Raw genomic sequence first — 19,394 nt, 5'->3', positions numbered from 1 at the left:
ACCCAGTCATATCAACCCTAACCCATCATACAGACCATCCAACCCATATCAACCCTAACCCATCATATAGACCATCCAGCCCAGTCATATCAACCCTAACCCATCATACAGACCATCCAACCCAGCCATATCAACCCTAACCCATCATATAGACCATCCAACCCAGCCATATCAACCCTAACCCATCATACAGACCATCCAACCCAGCCATATCAACCCTAACCCATCATACAGACCATCCAACCCAGCCATATCAACCCTAACCCATCATACAGACCATCCAACCCAGCCATATCAATCCTAACCCATCATATAGACCATCCAGCCCAGTCATATCAACCCTAACCCATCATACAGACCATCCAACCCAGTCATATCACATCAATACAATATACACTAACCATCCAACCCAGCCATATCAACCCTAACCCATCATACAGACCATCCAACCCATATCAACCCTAACCCATCATACAGACCATCCAACCCAGTCATATCAACCCTAACCCATCATATAGACCATCCAACCCAGCCATATCAACCCTAACCCATCATACCGACCATCCAACCCAGCCATATCAAACCTAACCCATCATAAAGACCCTCTGTTCCCCTTACCCTGTCTCCTCTACCCCCTGTCTCCTCTACCCCCTGTCTCCTCTACCCCCTTTACCCTGTCTCCTCTACCCCCTTTACCCTGTCTCCTCTACCCCCTTTACCCTGTCTCCTCTACCCCCTGTCTCCTCTACCCCCTGTCTCCTCTACCCCCTGTCCCCTCTACCCCGTATCCTCTACCCCATCTCCTCTACCTCCTGTCTCCTCTACCCCCTGTCTCCTCTACCCCCTGTCCCCTCTACCCCCTGTCTCCTCTACCCCCTGTCCCCTCTACCCCCTGTCTCCTCTACCCCCTGTCTCCTCTACCCCGTCTCCTCTACCCCATCTCCTCTACCCCATCTCCTCTACCTCCTGTCTCCTCTACCCCCTGTCTCCTCTACCCCTTGTCTCCTCTACCCCTTGTCTCCTCTACCCTCTTGTCCTCTCTACCCCCCAGTCCCCAGATACCCTCTCTCCTCTACCCCCCGTCTCCTCTACCCCGTCTCCTCTATACCCTGCCCCCTCTATCCTGTCTCCTCTACCCTCCTGTCTCCTCTACCCCGTCTCCTCTACCCCCTATCCCCTCTACCCCCTATCCCTTCTACCCAGTCTCCTCTACCCTCCTGTCCCCTCTACCCCCCAGTCCCCAGATACCCTGTCTCCTCTACCCTCCTGTCCCCTCTACCCCCTGTCTCCTCTACCTCCTGTCCCCTCTACCCTCCTGTCCCCTCTACCCCCCAGTCCCCAGATACCCTGTCTCCTCTACCCTCCTGTCCCCTCTACCCCCTGTCTCCTCTACCCTCCTGTCCCCTCTACCCTCTGTCCCCTCTAACCCAGTCTCCTCTACCCTCCTGTCCCCTCTACCCCCTGTCTCCTCTACCTCCTGTCCCCTCTACCCTCCTGTCTCCTCTACCCTCCTGTCCCCTCTACCCCCTGTCTCCTCTACCCTCCTGTCCCCTCTACCCTCTGTCCCCTCTAACCCAGTCTCCTCTACCCCCTGTTCCCTCTACCCCCTGTTCCCTCTACCCCCTGTCTCCTCTACCCCCTGTCCCCTCTACCCAGTCTCCTCTACCCCCTGTCCCCTCTACCCCCTGTCCCCTCTACCCCCTGTCTCCTCTACCCCCTGTCCCCTTTACCCCTTGTCTCCTCTACCCCATCCCAATTACCCGGTCTCCTGCCCCCTCTATCCAGTCTCCTCTACCCCCTGTCCCCTCTACCCCCTCTACCCCCTGTCTCCTCTACCCCCTGTCCCCTCTACCCCTTGTCTCCTCTACCCCATCCCAATTACCCGGTCTCCTGCCCCCTCTATCCTGTCTCCTCTACCCCCTGTGCCCTCTACCCTGTTTCAATTCAGAAACAAGCTGAGTCTGCTGTTATTGTCATGCTGCTCAGATTAACCCTAATACAAGAGAGAGAGCTGGTCCAGCAGAGAAGCTATATTTGGCAGCAGAGCCCTCCCTTTCCCTCAGAACCAAGCATCACTGTTGCTATGGGACCAAGGCACTTCATACTGTATATCTGGATCCAAACACAAACCAGATGCCAACAATGTGCTCTCTCTTTTTCTCTCCCTCTCTCTCTCTGCAGGACCACACTCTTAAACATTGGACAACATGTTACAGTAGTCATCACTATTAAGAACACACAGCCATGATCAAGAGAAGATAAATGATAAATATATGATCAATGCCGACCGGTGCATGCATTAGCGGTAGTATTATCCGTTTGATAAATCAGATCCAGTGATTGGCTCACCTCCAAGAGGCCTTGGAGGATACGTGCCCAGCAGCGAGGCGAGAGATGAGACCTGCCGCTAACCTGGAGACGAGACAGGGGGGGATCAGGGGGAGGAACCGGGAGAGGGCGACAGCGGAGCAGAGATGTCGGAGACGGAGACGACAGACACAAACAAGCAGTAATGAACAGATGGCTCGTGGATGCGCATAGAGAGGTTGCTATGGGCGTTGCTGTAGCCTGCCTGCTGAAACGCGCGGTGTTGTTGATGATGAGGATGAGCAGTCCGTTTTGTCGTGATGGTGAAAATATATCATCCGATGAAAATATTTCAGGTAGCGAGGATCCACGTTGCAGATTAGCGCGAAGAATATCAGGGAAATAACAAATAACAGGGCGGGGGATGGAAGATCCTTTGCTTGCAGAGCGGAGAGAGACCGTCACAGCGGATCCGTGCGTGGCTTTGTCGTAGCGAGTCACCACGCTGCTCGTGCTGATGCTGCAGTTGCTAGGGCGCGTGGTGCAGATGATCTCCACGAACCAAGGAGCGCGTGTGCGGGGCGATGCATAGACCTACCGTATAAATAACAGTGCGGTGGTTTCCATGCGGTCTAAAACCCACCGGTCTATATGAGTTTAACAGTCAGTGAACGGATTATTTTCAATTACAAAACAAAAACAGGGCCTGAAATCAAATAGACTTTGAGGCAGTTGTCAGCAACACACAATATAACGGATATAGTCCATGAACCAGGGGTTCGGTCAGGCTCGCTTAGGGAAACGATGTCTCAGTGATTTTTCTGAAGGTCTATGTGCCTAGAGTTGGACAATGTGTGATAGCAGTGCAGCAATGGTAGTATGTATGTGATAACGCGTTGTTTTATCCCTCCATCCCGTACATCTTTCCCATAGGGATTTTACCATCGGACAGGAACAAAACGCGTTGTTTTATCCCTCCATCCCATACATCTTTCCCATAGGGATTTTACCCTCGGACAGGAACAAAACGCGTTGTTTTATCCCTCCATCCCATACATCTTTCCCATAGGGATTTTACCCTCGGACAGGAACAAAACGCGTTGTTTTATCCCTCCATCCCATACATCTTTCCCATAGGGATTTTACCCTCGGACAGGAACAAAACGCGTTGTTTTATCCCTCCATCCCATACATCTTTCCCATAGGGATTTTACCCTCGGACAGGAACAAAACGCGTTGTTTTATCCCTCCATCCCATACATCTTTCCCATAGGGATTTTACCCTCGGACAGGAACAAAACGCGTTGTTTTATCCCTCCATCCCATACATCTTTCCCATAGGGATTTTACCCTCGGACAGGAACAAAACTCGTTGTTTTATCCCTCCATCCCATACATCTTTCCCATAGGGATTTTACCCTCGGACAGGAACAAAACGCGTTGTTTTTTTTTATCCCTCCATCCCATACATCTTTCCCATAGGGATTTTACCCTCGGACAGGAACAAAACGCGTTGTTTTATCCCTCCATCCCATACATCTTTCCCATAGGGATTTTACCCTCGGACAGGAACAAAACGCGTTGTTTTATCCCTCCATCCCGTACATCTTTCCCATAGGGATTTTACCCTCGGACAGAAACAAAACGCGTTGTTTTATCCCTCCATCCCATACATCTTTCCCATAGGGATTTTACCCTCGGACAGGAACAAAACGCGTTGTTTTATCCCTCCATCCCATACATCTTTCCCATAGGGATTTTACCCTCGGACAGAAACAAAACGAACACATTGGTACATTTTAAACCAAGTTTGACAAGTGGTTCTGAAAGGTCATGAAATTACCTTTCAAATTATATATAATATAACCAACATTGAAAGCACCAGCTACAACAAGCCTATTGTTTAAACATCGCTCATATTGTGCCATTGATATTAGAAGGTTGGAAGGTTAACCATAGAATTCCATGTAATGGGCAGCTGTGTGTTTGGATCGTAACTTCCTGTGATAGAGGCACCACGGTACACAAGCACAGCTGTGTGTTTGGATCGTAACTTCCTGTGATAGAGGCACCACGGTGCACAAGCACAGCTGTGTGTTTGGATCGTAACTACGAGCTGTCCAGTGACACAAGCTGAAACCCAGCTACGAGCTGTCCAGTGACACGAGCTGAAACCCAGCTACAAGCTGAAACCCAGCTACGAGCTGTCCAGTGACACGAGCTGAAACCCAGCTATGAGCTGTCCAGTGACACGAGCCTACCAGACTAGCTAAATACCAGCTATACCAGCTACACTGAACCAAATCAAATCAAATTGTATTGGTCACATACACATGGTTAGCAGATGTTAATGCGAGTGTAGCGAAATGCTTGTGCTTCTAGTTCCGACCGTGCAGTAATATCTAACAAGTAATCTAGCAATTTCACAACAACTACCTAATACACACAAGTGTAAAGGAATGAATAAGAATATGTACATATCAATATATGGATGAGCGATGGCAGAACGGCATAGGCAAGATGCAGTAGATGGTATAGAGTACAGTACATACATATGAGATGAGTAATGTAGGGTATGTAAACATTATATAAAGTGGCATTGTGTAAATTGACTAGTGATACATTTACTGCCAGCTCACAGTTGGAAATGAGAAGCTGTTCTCAACTGGCCTACCTGGTTAAATAAAGGTGTTCTCAACTGGCCTACCTGGTTAAATAAAGGTGTTCTCAACTGGCCTACCTGGTTAAATAAAGGTGTTCTCAACTTGCCAACCTGGTTAAATAAAGGTGTTCTCAACTAGCCTACCTGGTTAAATAAAGGTGTTCTCAACTAGCCTACCTGGTTAAATAAAGGTGTTCTCAACTAGCCTACCTGGTTAAATAAAGGTGTTCTCAACTGGTGGTTGTTGTCCTTGATGATCGTTTTGGCCTTCCTGTGACATCGGGTGGTGTAGGTGTCGTGGAGGGCAGGTAGTTTGCCCCCATGCATGAAAGCACCAGCTGTTCCGGATGACTGTGTGCTTATGCACTCTGTAGCCAAGGTGAGTTAGACCTTTAATAAACAGGTTAACATTCACAAGGCTGCAGGGCCAGACGGGTTACCAGGACGTGTACTCAGAGCATGTGCTGACCAGCTCTGAGTACACGTCCTGGTAACCCGTCTGGCCCTGCAGCCTTGTGAATGTTAAGCCCCCCCTCGTCTGTTCTGTCTTGCGGGTGCAGCGTATATCCCGCTAGCTGAATATCCATGTCGTCATTCAGCCACGATTCCGTGAAGCATAAGATGTTACAGTTTTTGATGTCCCGTTGGTAGGATATTCGTGATCGTACCTCGTCTAGTTTATTGTCCAATGATTGCACGTTGGCGAGTAATATTGACGGTAACGGCAGCTTTCCTAGATGTCCTGATATCGAGAAGCTCTTTGTCTAATCCGAGGTGGGTGATCGCTGTCCTGATATCCAGAAGCTCTTTGTCTAATCCGAGGTGGGTGATCGCTGTCCTGATATCAAGAAACTCTTTGTCTAATCCGAGGTGAGTGATCGCTGTCCTGATATCCAGAAGCTCTTTGTCTAATCCGAGGTGGGTGATCGCTGTCCTGATATCTAGAAGCTCTTTGTCTAATCCGAGGTGAGTGATCGCTGTCCTGATATCCAGAAGCTCTTTGTCTAATCCGAGGTGAGTGATCGCTGTCCTGATATCTAGAAGCTCTTTGTCTAATCCGAGGTGAGTGATCGCTGTCCTGATATCAAGAAACTCTTTGTCTAATCCGAGGTGAGTGATCGCTGTCCTGATATCCAGAAGCTCTTTGTCTAATCCGAGGTGGGTGATCGCTGTCCTGATATCAAGAAGCTCTTTGTCTAATCCGAGGTGAGTGATCGCTGTCCTGATATCTAGAAGCTCTTTGTCTAATCCGAGGTGAGTGATCGCTGTCCTGATATCTAGAAGCTCTTTGTCTAATCTGAGGTGAGTGATCGCTGTCCTGATATCTAGAAGCTCTTTGTCTAATCCGAGGTGAGTGATCGCTGTCCTGATATCTAGAAGCTCTTTGTCTAATCTGAGGTGAGTGATCGCTGTCCTGATATCTAGAAGCTCTTTGTCTAATCCGAGGTGAGTGATCGCTGTCCTGATATCTAGAAGCTCTTTGTCTAATCCGAGGTGGGTGATCGCTGTCCTGATATCTAGAAGCTCTTTGTCTAATCCGAGGTGAGTGATCGCTGTCCTGATATCTAGAAGCTCTTTGTCTAATCCGAGGTGAGTGATCGCTGTCCTGATATCTAGAAGCTCTTTGTCTAATCTGAGGTGAGTGATCGCTGTCCTGACATCCAGAAGCTCTTTTCTGACATAAAATATGGTTGCAGAAACATTATGTACAAAATAATTTACAAATATCGTGAAAAAAACCACAATTGGTTAGGAGACCGTAAAACGGCAGCCATCTCCTCCGGCGCCATTTTCATTTTTGATAATCATCATCTAACAGGGGAGGGAGATACCTAATCATCATCTAACAGGGGAGGGAGATAACTAATCATCATCTAACAGGGGAGGGAGATACCTAATCATCATCTAACAGGGGAGGGAGATACCTAATCATCATCTAACAGGGGAGGGAGATACCTAATCATCATCTAACAGGGGAGGGAGATACCTAATCATCATCTAACAGGGGAGGGAGATACCTAATCATCATCTAACAGGGGAGGGAGATACCTAATCATCATCTAACAGGGGAGGGAGATACCTAATCATCGTCTAACAGGGGAGGGAGATACCTAATCATCATCTAACAGGGGAGGGAGATACCTAATCATCGTCTAACAGGGGAGGGAGATACCTAATCATCATCTAACAGGGGAGGGAGATACCTACTCATCATCTAACAGGGGAGGGAGATACCTAATCATCATCTAACAGGGGAGGGAGATACCTAATCATCATCTAACAGGGGAGGGAGATACCTAATCATCATCTAACAGGGGAGGGAGATACCTAATCATCATCTAACAGGGGAGGGAGATACCTAATCATCATCTAACAGGGGAGGGAGATACCTAATCATCATCTAACAGGGAAGGGAGATACCTAATCATCATCTAACAGGGGAGGGAGATACCTAATCATCATCTAACAGGGGAGGGAGATACCTAATCATCATCTAACAGGGGAGGGAGATACCTAATCATCATCTAACAGGGGAGGGAGATACCTAATCATCATCTAACAGGGGAGGGAGATACCTAATCATCATCTAACAGGGGAGGGAGATACCTAATCATCATCTAACAGGGGAGGGAGATACCTAATCATCATCTAACAGGGGAAGGGAGATACCTAATCATCATCTAACAGGGGAGGGAGATACCTAATCATCATCTAACAGGGGAGGGAGATACCTAATCATCATCTAACAGGGGAGGGAGATACCTAATCATCATCTAACAGGGGAGGGAGATACCTAATCATCATCTAACAGGGGAGGGAGATACCTAATCATCATCTAACAGGGGAGGGAGATACCTAATCATCATCTAACAGGGGAGGGAGATACCCAATCATCATCTAACAGGGGAGGGAGATACCTAATCATCATCTAACAGGGGAGGGAGATACCTAATCATCATCTAACAGGGGAGGGAGATACCTAATCATCATCTAACAGGGGAGGGAGATACCTAATCATCATCTAACAGGGGAGGGAGATACCTAAACATCATCTAACAGGGGAGGGAGATACCTAATCATCATCTAACAGGGGAGGGAGATACCTAATCATCATCTAACAGGGGAGGGAGATACCTAATCATCATCTAACAGGGGAGGGAGATACCTAATCATCATCTAACAGGGAAGGGAGATACCTAATCATCATCTAACAGGGGAGGGAGATACCTAATCATCATCTAACAGGGGAGGGAGATACCTAATCATCATCTAACAGGGGAGGGAGATACCTAATCATCATCTAACAGGGGAGGGAGATACCTAATCATCATCTAACAGGGGAGGGAGATACCTAATCATCATCTAACAGGGGAGGGAGATACCTAATCATCATCTAACAGGGGGAGGGAGATACCTAATCATCATCTAACAGGGGAGGGAGATACCTAATCATCATCTAACAGGGGAGGGAGATACCTAATCATCATCTAACAGGGGAGGGAGATACCTAATCATCATCTAACAGGGGAGGGAGATACCTAATCATCATCTAACAGGGGAGGGAGATACCTAATCATCATCTAACAGGGGAGGGAGATACCTAATCATCATCTAACAGGGGAGGGAGATACCTAATCATCATCTAACAGGGGAGGGAGATACCTAATCATCATCTAACAGGGGAGGGAGATACCTAATCATCATCTAACAGGGGAGGGAGATACCTAATCATCATCTAACAGGGGAGGGAGATACCTAATCATCATCTAACAGGGGAAGGGAGATACCTAATCATCATCTAACAGGGGAGGGAGATACCTAATCATCATCTAACAGGGGAGGGAGATACCTAATCATCATCTAACAGGGGAGGGAGATACCTAATCATCATCTAACAGGGGAAGGGAGATACCTAATCATCATCTAACAGGGGAAGGGAGATACCTAATCATCATCTAACAGGGGAGGGAGATACCTAATCATCATCTAACAGGGGAGGGAGATACCTAATCATCATCTAACAGGGGAGGGAGATACCTAATCATCATCTAACAGGGGAGGGAGATACCTAATCATCATCTAACAGGGGAGGGAGATACCTAATCATCATCTAACAGGGGAGGGAGATACCTAATCATCATCTAACAGGGGAGGGAGATACCTAATCATCATCTAACAGGGGAGGGAGATACCTAATCATCATCTAACAGGGAAAGGGAGATACCTAATCATCATCTAACAGGGGGAGGGAGATACCTAATCATCATCTAACAGGGGAAGGGAGATACCTAATCATCATCTAACAGGGGAAGGGAAGGGAAGGGAAGGGAGAGGAGATACCTAATCATCATCTAACAGGGGAAGGAGATACCTAATCATCATCTAACAGGGGAGGGAGATACCTAATCATCATCTAACAGGGGAGGGAGATACCTAATCATCATCTAACAGGGGAGGGAGATACCTAATCATCATCTAACAGGGGAGGGAGATACCTAATCATCATCTAACAGGGGAGGGAGATACCTAATCATCATCTAACAGGGGAGGGAGATACCTAATCATCATCTAACAGGGGAGGGAGATACCTAATCATCATCTAACAGGGGGAGGGAGATACCTAATCATCATCTAACAGGGGGAGGGAGATACCTAATCATCATCTAACAGGGGAAGGGAGATACCTAATCATCATCTAACAGGGGAAGGGAAGGGAAGGGAAGGGAGAGGAGATACCTAATCATCATCTAACAGGGGGAGGGAGATACCTAATCATCATCTAACAGGGAAAGGGAAGGGAAGGGAGAGGAGATACCTAATCATCATCTAACAGGGGAAGGGAGAGGAGATACCTAATCATCATTAACAGGGGAAGGGAAGGGAGAGGAGATACCTAATCATCATCTAACAGGGGAAGGGAGAGGAGATACCTTATCATCATCTAACAGGGGAAGGGAAGGGAGAGGAGATACCTTATCATCTTCTAACAGGGGAAGGGAAGGGAGAGGAGATACCTTATCATCATCATCTAACAGGGAAAGTTCATAATAACTATACCACTGTGTTTTATATATTTATTACCTAACCCTGAGTTCACAATAACTGTGTTTTATATATTTATTACCTAACCCTGAGTTCATAATAACTGTGTTTTATATATTTATTACCTAACCCTGAGTTCATAATAACTATACCACTGTGTTTTATATATTTATTATCTAACCCTGAGTTCATAATAACTGTGTTTTATATATTTATTACCTAACCCTGAGTTCATAATAACTGTGTTTTATATATTTATTACCTAACCCTGAGTTCATAATAACTGTGTTTTATATATTTATTATCTAACCCTGAGTTCATAATAACTATACCACTGTGTTTTATATATTTATTACCTAACCCTGAGTTCATAATAACTGTGTTTTATATATTTATTATCTAACCCTGAGTTCATAATAACTGTGTTTTATATATTTATTATCCACCCTGAGTTCATAATAACTATACCACTGTGTTTTATATATTTATTATCTAACCCTGAGTTCATAATAACTATACCACTGTGTTTTATATATTTATTATCTAACCCTGAGTTCATAATAACTGTGTTTTATATATTTATTACCTAACCCTGAGTTCATAATAACTATACCACTGTGTTTTATATATTTATTATCTAACCCTGAGTTCATAATAACTATACCACTGTGTTTTATATATTTATTATCTAACCCTGAGTTCATAATAACTGTGTTTTATATATTTATTATCTAACCCTGAGTTCATAATAACTATACCACTGTGTTTTATATATTTATTACCTAACCCTGAGTTCATAATAACTGTGTTTTATATATTTATTATCTAACCCTGAGTTCATAATAACTATACCACTGTGTTTTATATATTTATTACCTAACCCTGAGTTCATAATAACTGTGTTTTATATATTTATTACCTAACCCTGAGTTCATAATAACTGTGTTTTATATATTTATTACCTAACCCTGAGTTCATAATAACTGTGTTTTATATATTTATTACCTAACCCTGAGTTCATAATAACTGTGTTTTATATATTTATTACCTAACCCTGAGTTCATAATAACTATATCACTGTGTTTTATATATTTATTACCTAACCCTGAGTTCATAATAACTGTGTTTTATATATTTATTATCTAACCCTGAGTTCATAATAACTATACCACTGTGTTTTATATATTTATTACCTAACCCTGAGTTCATAATAACTGTGTTTTATATATTTATTATCTAACCCTGAGTTCATAATAACTGTGTTTTATATATTTATTACCTAACCCTGAGTTCATAATAACTGTGTTTTATATATTTATTACCTAACCCTGAGTTCATAATAACTATACCACTGTGTTTTATATATTTATTATCTAACCCTGAGTTCATAATAACTATACCACTGTGTTTTATATATTTATTATCTAACCCTGAGTTCATAATAACTGTGTTTTATATATTTATTACCTAACCCTGAGTTCATAATAACTATACCACTGTGTTTTATATATTTATTACCTAACCCTGAGTTCATAATAACTGTGTTTTATATATTTATTACCTAACCCTGAGTTCATAATAACTGTGTTTTATATATTTATTATCTAACCCTGAGTTCATAATAACTGTGTTTTATATATTTATTATCTAACCCTGAGTTCATAATAACTATACCACTGTGTTTTATATATTTATTATCTAACCCTGAGTTCATAATAACTGTGTTTTATATATTTATTATCTAACCCTGAGTTCATAATAACTATACCACTGTGTTTTATACATTTATTAAAATGTTTTTGTTTTGTCAAACCTGTAGTGTTCATCATATTAACATGGCAGGTCAGAGTTAACCCTTACAGAGCATAGGTACGTTTTTTGTTGTTGTTGTTGCAATACACAAACATATATTTCTCATCCAAATGCAAGATACCAAAACAGAAAGCTAATTTGATCCTCTCTGAAGCAGCACTAAAACCGACAGTCCCTGACACAGACTTCAGGTCCTGCACGGCCTAGATCCACTGCATCCTGCGTCTGCTGGCATGTAGCTACAACACGCAGCCCAGCCCCACACACGTTGCAAACACACGCCAACACATCCATAGTCCACATGGTACAGATTCACAAGACAGGGAAAACAGTTCCAGCATGATTCAGAAGGTTTGCTTTAAAAAGAGTTGGATTCCGAGCAGACAGAATTGTGGGAATCAGAGTTTCTCTGTTGAAAGAGAGGTGTTGTTGTTGCTGTTCGTCCATTTCTGAACAGATGCATCCTGCTTCTCTTGATTGTAGTCCCAGAATCCCAGTGTTCTCTGGTGATTGTAGTCCCAGAATCCCAGTGTTTTCTGGTGATTGTAGTTTCCCCCAGTCCTGTCTGGTGATTGTAGTATCCCCCAGTCCTGTCTGGTGATTGTATTCCCCCCCAGTCCTGTCAGGTGATTGTTGTCCCCCAGTCATGTCTGGTGATTGTAGTCCCCCCAGTCCTGTCAGGTGATTGTAGTATCCCCCAGTCCTGTCTGGTGATTGTTGTCCCCCAGTCCTGTCAGATGATTGTAGTCCCCCAGTCCTGTCTGGTGATTGTAGTATCCCCCAGTCATGTCTGGTGATTGTAGTCCCCCCAGTTCTGTCAGGTGATTATAGTATCCCCCAGTCCTGTCTGGTGATTGTAGTTTCCACCAGTCCTGTCTGGTGATTGTAGTATCCCCCAGTCCTGTCTGGTGATTGTAGTATCCCCCAGTCCTGTCAGGTGATTGTAGTCCCCCCCAGTCCTGTCTGGTGATTGTAGTATCCCCCAGTCCTGTCAGGTGATTATAGTATCCCCCAGTCCTGTCTGGTGATTGTAGTTTCCCCCAGTCCTGTCTGGTGATTGTAGTTTCCACCAGTCCTGTCTGGTGATTGTAGTATCCCCCAGTCCTGTCTGGTGATTGTAGTATCCCCCAGTCCTGTCAGGTGATTGTAGTCCCCCCCAGTCCTGTCTGGTGATTGTAGTATCCCCCAGTCCTGTCTGGTGATTGTAGTCCCCCCCAGTCCTGTCTGGTGATTGTAGTCCCCCCAGTCCTGTCTGGTGATTGTAGTCCCCCCCAGTCCTGTCAGGTGATTGTAGTCCCCCACAGTCATGTCTAGTGATTGTAGTCCCCCCCAGTCCTGTCTGGTGATTGTAGTACCCCCCAGTCCTGTCTGGTGATTGTAGTCCCCCCCAGTCCTGTCTGGTGATTGTAGTCCCCCCAGTCCTGTCTGGTGATTGTAGTCCCCCCCCAGTCCTGTCTGGTGATTGTAGTCCCCCCCAGTCCTCTCTGGTGATTGTAGTCCCCCCCAGTCCTCTCTGGTTATTGTAGTCCCCCCCAGTCCTGTCAGGTGATTGTAGTCCCCCCCCAGTCCTGTCTAGTGATTGTAGTCCCCCCCAGTCCTGTCAGGGGATTGTAGTATCCCCCAGTCCTGTCTGGTGATTGTAGTCCCAGAGTCCCAGTAAACAGAGCAAGCCCACTGACATTACAACTGTGGGTAGTACTTCAGTTGTTCGATTTAAGGAGAGGGTTTACAGACTGAATAAAATATTGAGTTGGTGTCCATGTCCAAGTGCAACACAGAGATTATATAAAAACATTTAAACAAGAAAAAACAGAAGTGTTAAAAACATAATGAAAGCACCTAAAAGCTGTATCCTATTGCACAGTTTAAATCATGATACAAAATCAAAAATGAACAGAGCATGAAACAAGTGAAAGTGGATAATTGTGTCTTTAAGACCAGAGTCAGTCATGTCTGGAGCAAAGTCCTTATGGTGCTGAAAGACAGAGCAAATACTATGACTGTTGAAAGGCACCAGAGCAGCCTCCCTCATGGTCACAGAGATTTCAACTGGAGAAGACCCCATTATACACATAGACAAATGAAACCACAAGGAAGAGATTGCTGCATAGCTGGATTCAACTTAAAGCAATGTCATCAAAATGACACAAAGCGAGAGAGACGGGACACAACCAACTGCTGTTACAACACTGCTTCCTCCTGCTGTCATAACAACACTACTGTCTGTGTTGTCCCTCTGAAGGTCAGAGTTCAGAGGCGGGTGTCGCTGGGTTCAGAGGTCAGATAGACAGCGGAGCTGGACTTGGGCCGGGCCTGACCTTCTCCCCTGTTGTTGTTCACCTCTGACCCCCTGGTATCTGTGGTGATGACCCAGGTGGCGGGTCGCCAGCGCTTCAGGGAGTACGGTGTCTTCACACGCTTCTTAATCTTCTCCCCTGTTCCCTGGTTCTGGACCAAGGCCTCCCCTGGAACACAAACACAGGGTTAAGGTCAGGGGGTAAGGGTTAAGGTCAGGGGGTCAGGGTCAGGCTGTGAGGGTTAGGGTCAGGCTCAACAGGTTAGGGTCAGGCTGTGAGGGTTCGGGTCAGTGGGTAAGGGTTAGGGTCAGGCTGTGAGGGATAGCGTCAGGGGGTAAGGGTTAGGGTCAGGCTGTGAGGGTTAGGGTCAGGCTGTGAGGGTTCGGGTCAGGCTGTGAGGGTTCGGGTCAGGGGGTAAGGGTTAGGGTCAGGCTGTGAGGGATAGCGTCAGGGGGTAAGGGTTAGGGTCAGGCTGTGAGGGTTAGGGTCAGGCTGTGAGGGTTCGGGTCAGGCTGTGAGGGTTCGGGTCAGGGGGTAAGGGTTAGGGTCAGGCTGTGAGGGATAGCGTCAGGGGGTAAGGGTTAGGGTCAGGCTGTGAGGGTTAGGGTCAGGCTGTGAGGGTTAGGGTCAGGCTGTGAGGGTTCGGGGGTAAGGGTTAGGGTCAGGCTGTGAGGGTTAGGGTCAGGCTGTGAGGGTTAGGGTCAGGCTGTGAGGGTTAGCGTCAGGGGTTAAGGGTTAGGGTCAGGCTGTGAGGGTTAGGGTCAGGCTGTGAGGGTTAGGGTCAGGCTGTGAGGGTGCTCTGCTCACCCAGTGAGACCAGGTCTCTGGTGGTGAAGGACAGGTCCAGGGAGTTGGGTCTCTCCGGCCGCCGGCCTCCTTTAGGCTGCCTGAGTAGGGCTTCACCTCTCATGGGGACAGGGTTGGGGTCAGGTCCAGACAAGGAACCAGACACAGAACTCTCCCCCAGGGAGCAGGGGGTCTCTCCACTGGTACTTCCTCCTGCTCCCTCCTCCTCTTCCTCTCCTCCCCCATCACTCTCCCCCTCTCCCTCCCCCAGTACCAGTCCATTGCTGTTGTTGTTGTTGTTGTTGGGCCGTGCGTTAGAGGAGTGGACATCTGGTTGTCCTGTCTCTCTGCTCAGCAGGGGTTGGTGTTCGTCTGGGCTGGCAGTGATCAGCCCCAGCTGGCCGTCCTCAGAGCTCTGGGGGTTCGTGCTCTGACTTAGAGTGAGCCCCACCGTGCTGCTGGCGCCCCCTGCTGGCAAGGACCCGGTCGCGTGCCCGTTCACAGAGAGGTCCCGTAGGACCAGCAGGTTGTTGGTGGCGCTGACCCGGTGGGACTCGGAGATGGCGGTGACGTTGGACACGCCATTGGTCTTAGCTCCGCCCTCTACCTGTCGTAGGTTGGACTTGCCACGGCGACCGAATTTAAACCTCAGAGAGGATGAGTCTTTCTTAGGCGGCTTGGTGCGGAGCAGCAGGCTGGAGGGTCGTTTGGGGAGGTTTTGCTGCTTGGGGAGAGGGAATACGGCGGGGGGAGACGCCTCGGCAGCCATCTTGATGAAGGGGAAGAGCAGGGAGGAGGAGGCGGGACTCAGCAGGTCCGGAGAACAGAACTGTTTCTGGCTGTGTTCCATCAGGTTCTCATCAGAACTCTCCTTCAGGTTCTTATCCACCTCCCTGGGGTCCAGCTTGGTGGTCTCCAGATCCTCCTGGGTCAGGGTCAGGTGGAGGTTAGGGTTGGGGTCATGACCCTGGCTGGACTCTGAGATGAAGGTCATGGTTGTGAGGGAAGAGGAGGTTCCAGCGGAGGGGTTGCCGGGGAGACGGGCGTGAGCCGCCTGCTGCCGCTCGTAGTTTATAGAGTTCCTGTTCCTCTCTCCAGCCACACCTCCATCTCTCGTCCGGCCAATCAAAGCGGAGGGGGCGTCGCTGTGTGTGCTCTTGGTCGTGCCGTCCTGCTCCTCGATGTAGGACGAGGCAGGGTCGGGGCCGGACTGTGGCCCCATGCGGTTTCTGTTGGGGCCACAGACACGTTAACACCACAACAGGTACTTATCACCAAGGAGGACAACAAGGTGTGTGTGTGTCGTTGTGCAGTGCAGCTGGTTCTAGTAGGTATGAGTGTAAGGTGTGTGTGTGTGTCGTTGTGCAGTGCAGTAGGTATGAGTGTAAAGTTAGGGTGTGTGTGTGTGTCAACAATGTAGAGAGAGAGAGTAAACAACAGGTGAACAGTGTTACAGCTGGGTTGAGTGGAGGGTGTGTATAGTGTCTGTACCTATCATTGAACAGTGTGTTACAGCTGGGTTGAGTGGAGGGTGTGTATAGTGTCTGTACCCATCATTGAACAGTGTGGTACAGCTGGAGGGTGTGTATAGTGTCTGTACCTATCATTGAACAGTGTGTTACAGTGGAGGGTGTGTATAGTGTCTGTACCTATCATTGAACAGTGTGGTACAGTGGAGGGTGTGTATAGTGTCTATACCTATCATTGAACAGTGTGGTACAGTGGAGGGTGTGTATAGTGTCTGTACCTATCATTGAACAGTGTGTTACAGCTGGGTTGAGTGGAGGGTGTGTATAGTGTCTGTACCTATCATTGAACAGTGTGGTACAGTGGAGGGTGTGTATAGTGTCTATACCTATCATTGAACAGTGTGGTACAGTGGAGGGTGTGTATAGTGTCTATACCTATCATTGAACAGTGTGGTACAGTGGAGGGTGTGTATAGTGTCTATACCTATCATTGAACAGTGTGGTACAGTGGAGGGTGTGTATAGTGTCTGTACCTATCATTGAACAGTGTGGTACAGCTGGGTTGAGAGGAGGGTGTGTATAGTGTCTGTACCTATCATTGAACAGTGTGGTACAGTGGAGGGTGTGTATAGTGTCTGTACCTATCATTGAACAGTGTGGTACAGCTGGGTTGAGAGGAGGGTGTGTATAGTGTCTGTACCTATCATTGAACAGTGTGGTACAGCTGGGTTGAGTGGAGGGTGTGTATAGTGTCTGTACCTATCATTGAACAGTGTGGTACAGCTGGATTGAGTGGAGGGTGTGTATAGTGTCTATACCTATCATTGAACAGTGTGGTACAGTGGAGGGTGTGTATAGTGTCTATACCTATCATTGAACAGTGTGGTACAGTGGAGGGTGTGTATAGTGTCTATACCTATCATTGAACAGTGTGGTACAGCTGGGTTGAGAGGAGGGTGTGTATAGTGTCTGTACCCATCATTGAACAGTGTGGTACAGTGGAGGGTGTGTATAGTGTCTATACCTATCATTGAACAGTGTGGTACAGCTGGGTTGAGAGGAGGGTGTGTATAGTGTCTGTACCTATCATTGAACAGTGTGGTACAGTGGAGGGTGTGTATAGTGTCTGTACCTATCATTGAACAGTGTGGTACAGCTGGGTTGAGAGGAGGGTGTGTATAGTGTCTGTACCTATCATTGAACAGTGTGGTACAGCTGGGTTGAGTGGAGGGTGTGTATAGTGTCTGTACCTATCATTGAACAGTGTGGTACAGCTGGATTGAGTGGAGGGTGTGTATAGTGTCTATACCTATCATTGAACAGTGTGGTACAGTGGAGGGTGTGTATAGTGTCTATACCTATCATTGAACAGTGTGGTACAGTGGAGGGTGTGTATAGTGTCTATACCTATCATTGAACAGTGTGGTACAGTGGAGGGTGTGTATAGTGTCTGTACCTATCATTGAACAGTGTGGTACAGTGGAGGGTGTGTATAGTGTCTGTACCTATCATTGAACAGTGTGGTACAGTGGAGGGTGTGTATAGTGTCTATACCTATCATTGAACAGTGTGGTACAGTGGAGGGTGTGTATAGTGTCTATACCTATCATTGAACAGTGTGTTACAGTGGAGGGTGTGTATAGTGTCTGTACCTATCATTGAACAGTGTGGTACAGTGGAGGGTGTGTATAGTGTCTGTACCTATCATTGAACAGTGTGGTACAGTGGAGGGTGTGTATAGTGTCTATACCTATCATTGAACAGTGTGGTACAGTGGAGGGTGTGTATAGTGTCTGTACCTATCATTGAACAGTGGTACAGCTGGGTTGAGTGGAGGGTGTGTATAGTGTCTGTACCTATCATTGAACAGTGGTACAGCTGGGTTGAGTGGAGGGTGTGTATAGTGTCTATACCTATCATTGAACAGTGTGGTACAGTGGAGGGTGTGTATAGTGTCTGTACCTATCATTGAACAGTGGTACAGCTGGGTTGAGTGGAGGGTGTGTATAGTGTCTGTACCTATCATTGAACAGTGTGGTACAGTGGAGGGTGTGTATAGTGTCTGTACCTATCATTGAACAGTGTGGTACAGTGGAGGGTGTGTATAGTGTCTGTACCTATCATTGAACAGTGTGGTACAGTGGAGGGTGTGTATAGTGTCTATACCTATCATTGAACAGTGTGGTACAGTGGAGGGTGTGTATAGTGTCTATACCTATCATTGAACAGTGTGGTACAGTGGAGGGTGTGTATAGTGTCTATACCTATCATTGAACAGTGTGGTACAGTGGAGGGTGTGTATAGTGTCTGTACCTATCATTGAACAGTGTGGTACAGCTGGGTTGAGAGGAGGGTGTGTATAGTGTCTGTACCTATCATTGAACAGTGTGGTACAGTGGAGGGTGTGTATAGTGTCTGTACCTATCATTGAACAGTGTGGTACAGCTGGGTTGAGAGGAGGGTGTGTATAGTGTCTGTACCTATCATTGAACAGTGTGGTACAGCTGGGTTGAGTGGAGGGTGTGTATAGTGTCTGTACCTATCATTGAACAGTGTGGTACAGCTGGATTGAGTGGAGGGTGTGTATAGTGTCTATACCTATCATTGAACAGTGTGGTACAGTGGAGGGTGTGTATAGTGTCTATACCTATCATTGAACAGTGTGGTACAGTGGAGGGTGTGTATAGTGTCTATACCTATCATTGAACAGTGTGGTACAGCTGGGTTGAGAGGAGGGTGTGTATAGTGTCTGTACCCATCATTGAACAGTGTGGTACAGTGGAGGGTGTGTATAGTGTCTATACCTATCATTGAACAGTGTGGTACAGCTGGGTTGAGAGGAGGGTGTGTATAGTGTCTGTACCTATCATTGAACAGTGTGGTACAGTGGAGGGTGTGTATAGTGTCTGTACCTATCATTGAACAGTGTGGTACAGCTGGGTTGAGAGGAGGGTGTGTATAGTGTCTGTACCTATCATTGAACAGTGTGGTACAGCTGGGTTGAGTGGAGGGTGTGTA

At 46.7% G+C, this 19,394-nt stretch overlaps 1 protein-coding gene across 2 annotated transcripts in view; it reads right to left on the bottom strand.

The window, feature by feature from the left end:
* Positions 1–11,787: 11,787 nt before the first annotated feature.
* The window catches only part of LOC110512086 (bone morphogenetic protein receptor type-2-like), a 59,949-nt gene continuing 52,342 nt past the window's right edge, over positions 11,788–19,394 (bottom strand). For both annotated transcript variants that reach the window (XM_090206954.1, XM_090206955.1), the window contains 2 exons: positions 14,929–16,136; positions 11,788–14,289 (listed from right to left, as the gene is read on the bottom strand). In XM_090206954.1, coding sequence (XP_090063080.1) covers positions 14,075–14,289; positions 14,929–16,136 — 1,423 coding nt within the window. In that variant the 3' untranslated portion in view covers positions 11,788–14,074. The remainder of the gene's footprint in view (positions 14,290–14,928; positions 16,137–19,394) is intronic.

This window comes from Oncorhynchus mykiss, chromosome 18, assembly GCF_057628025.1.
Source record: "Oncorhynchus mykiss isolate SJ-2025 chromosome 18, ASM5762802v1, whole genome shotgun sequence".
Lineage (NCBI taxonomy): Eukaryota > Metazoa > Chordata > Actinopteri > Salmoniformes > Salmonidae > Oncorhynchus > Oncorhynchus mykiss.
This window is presented reverse-complemented; position numbering and strand designations above follow the sequence as displayed.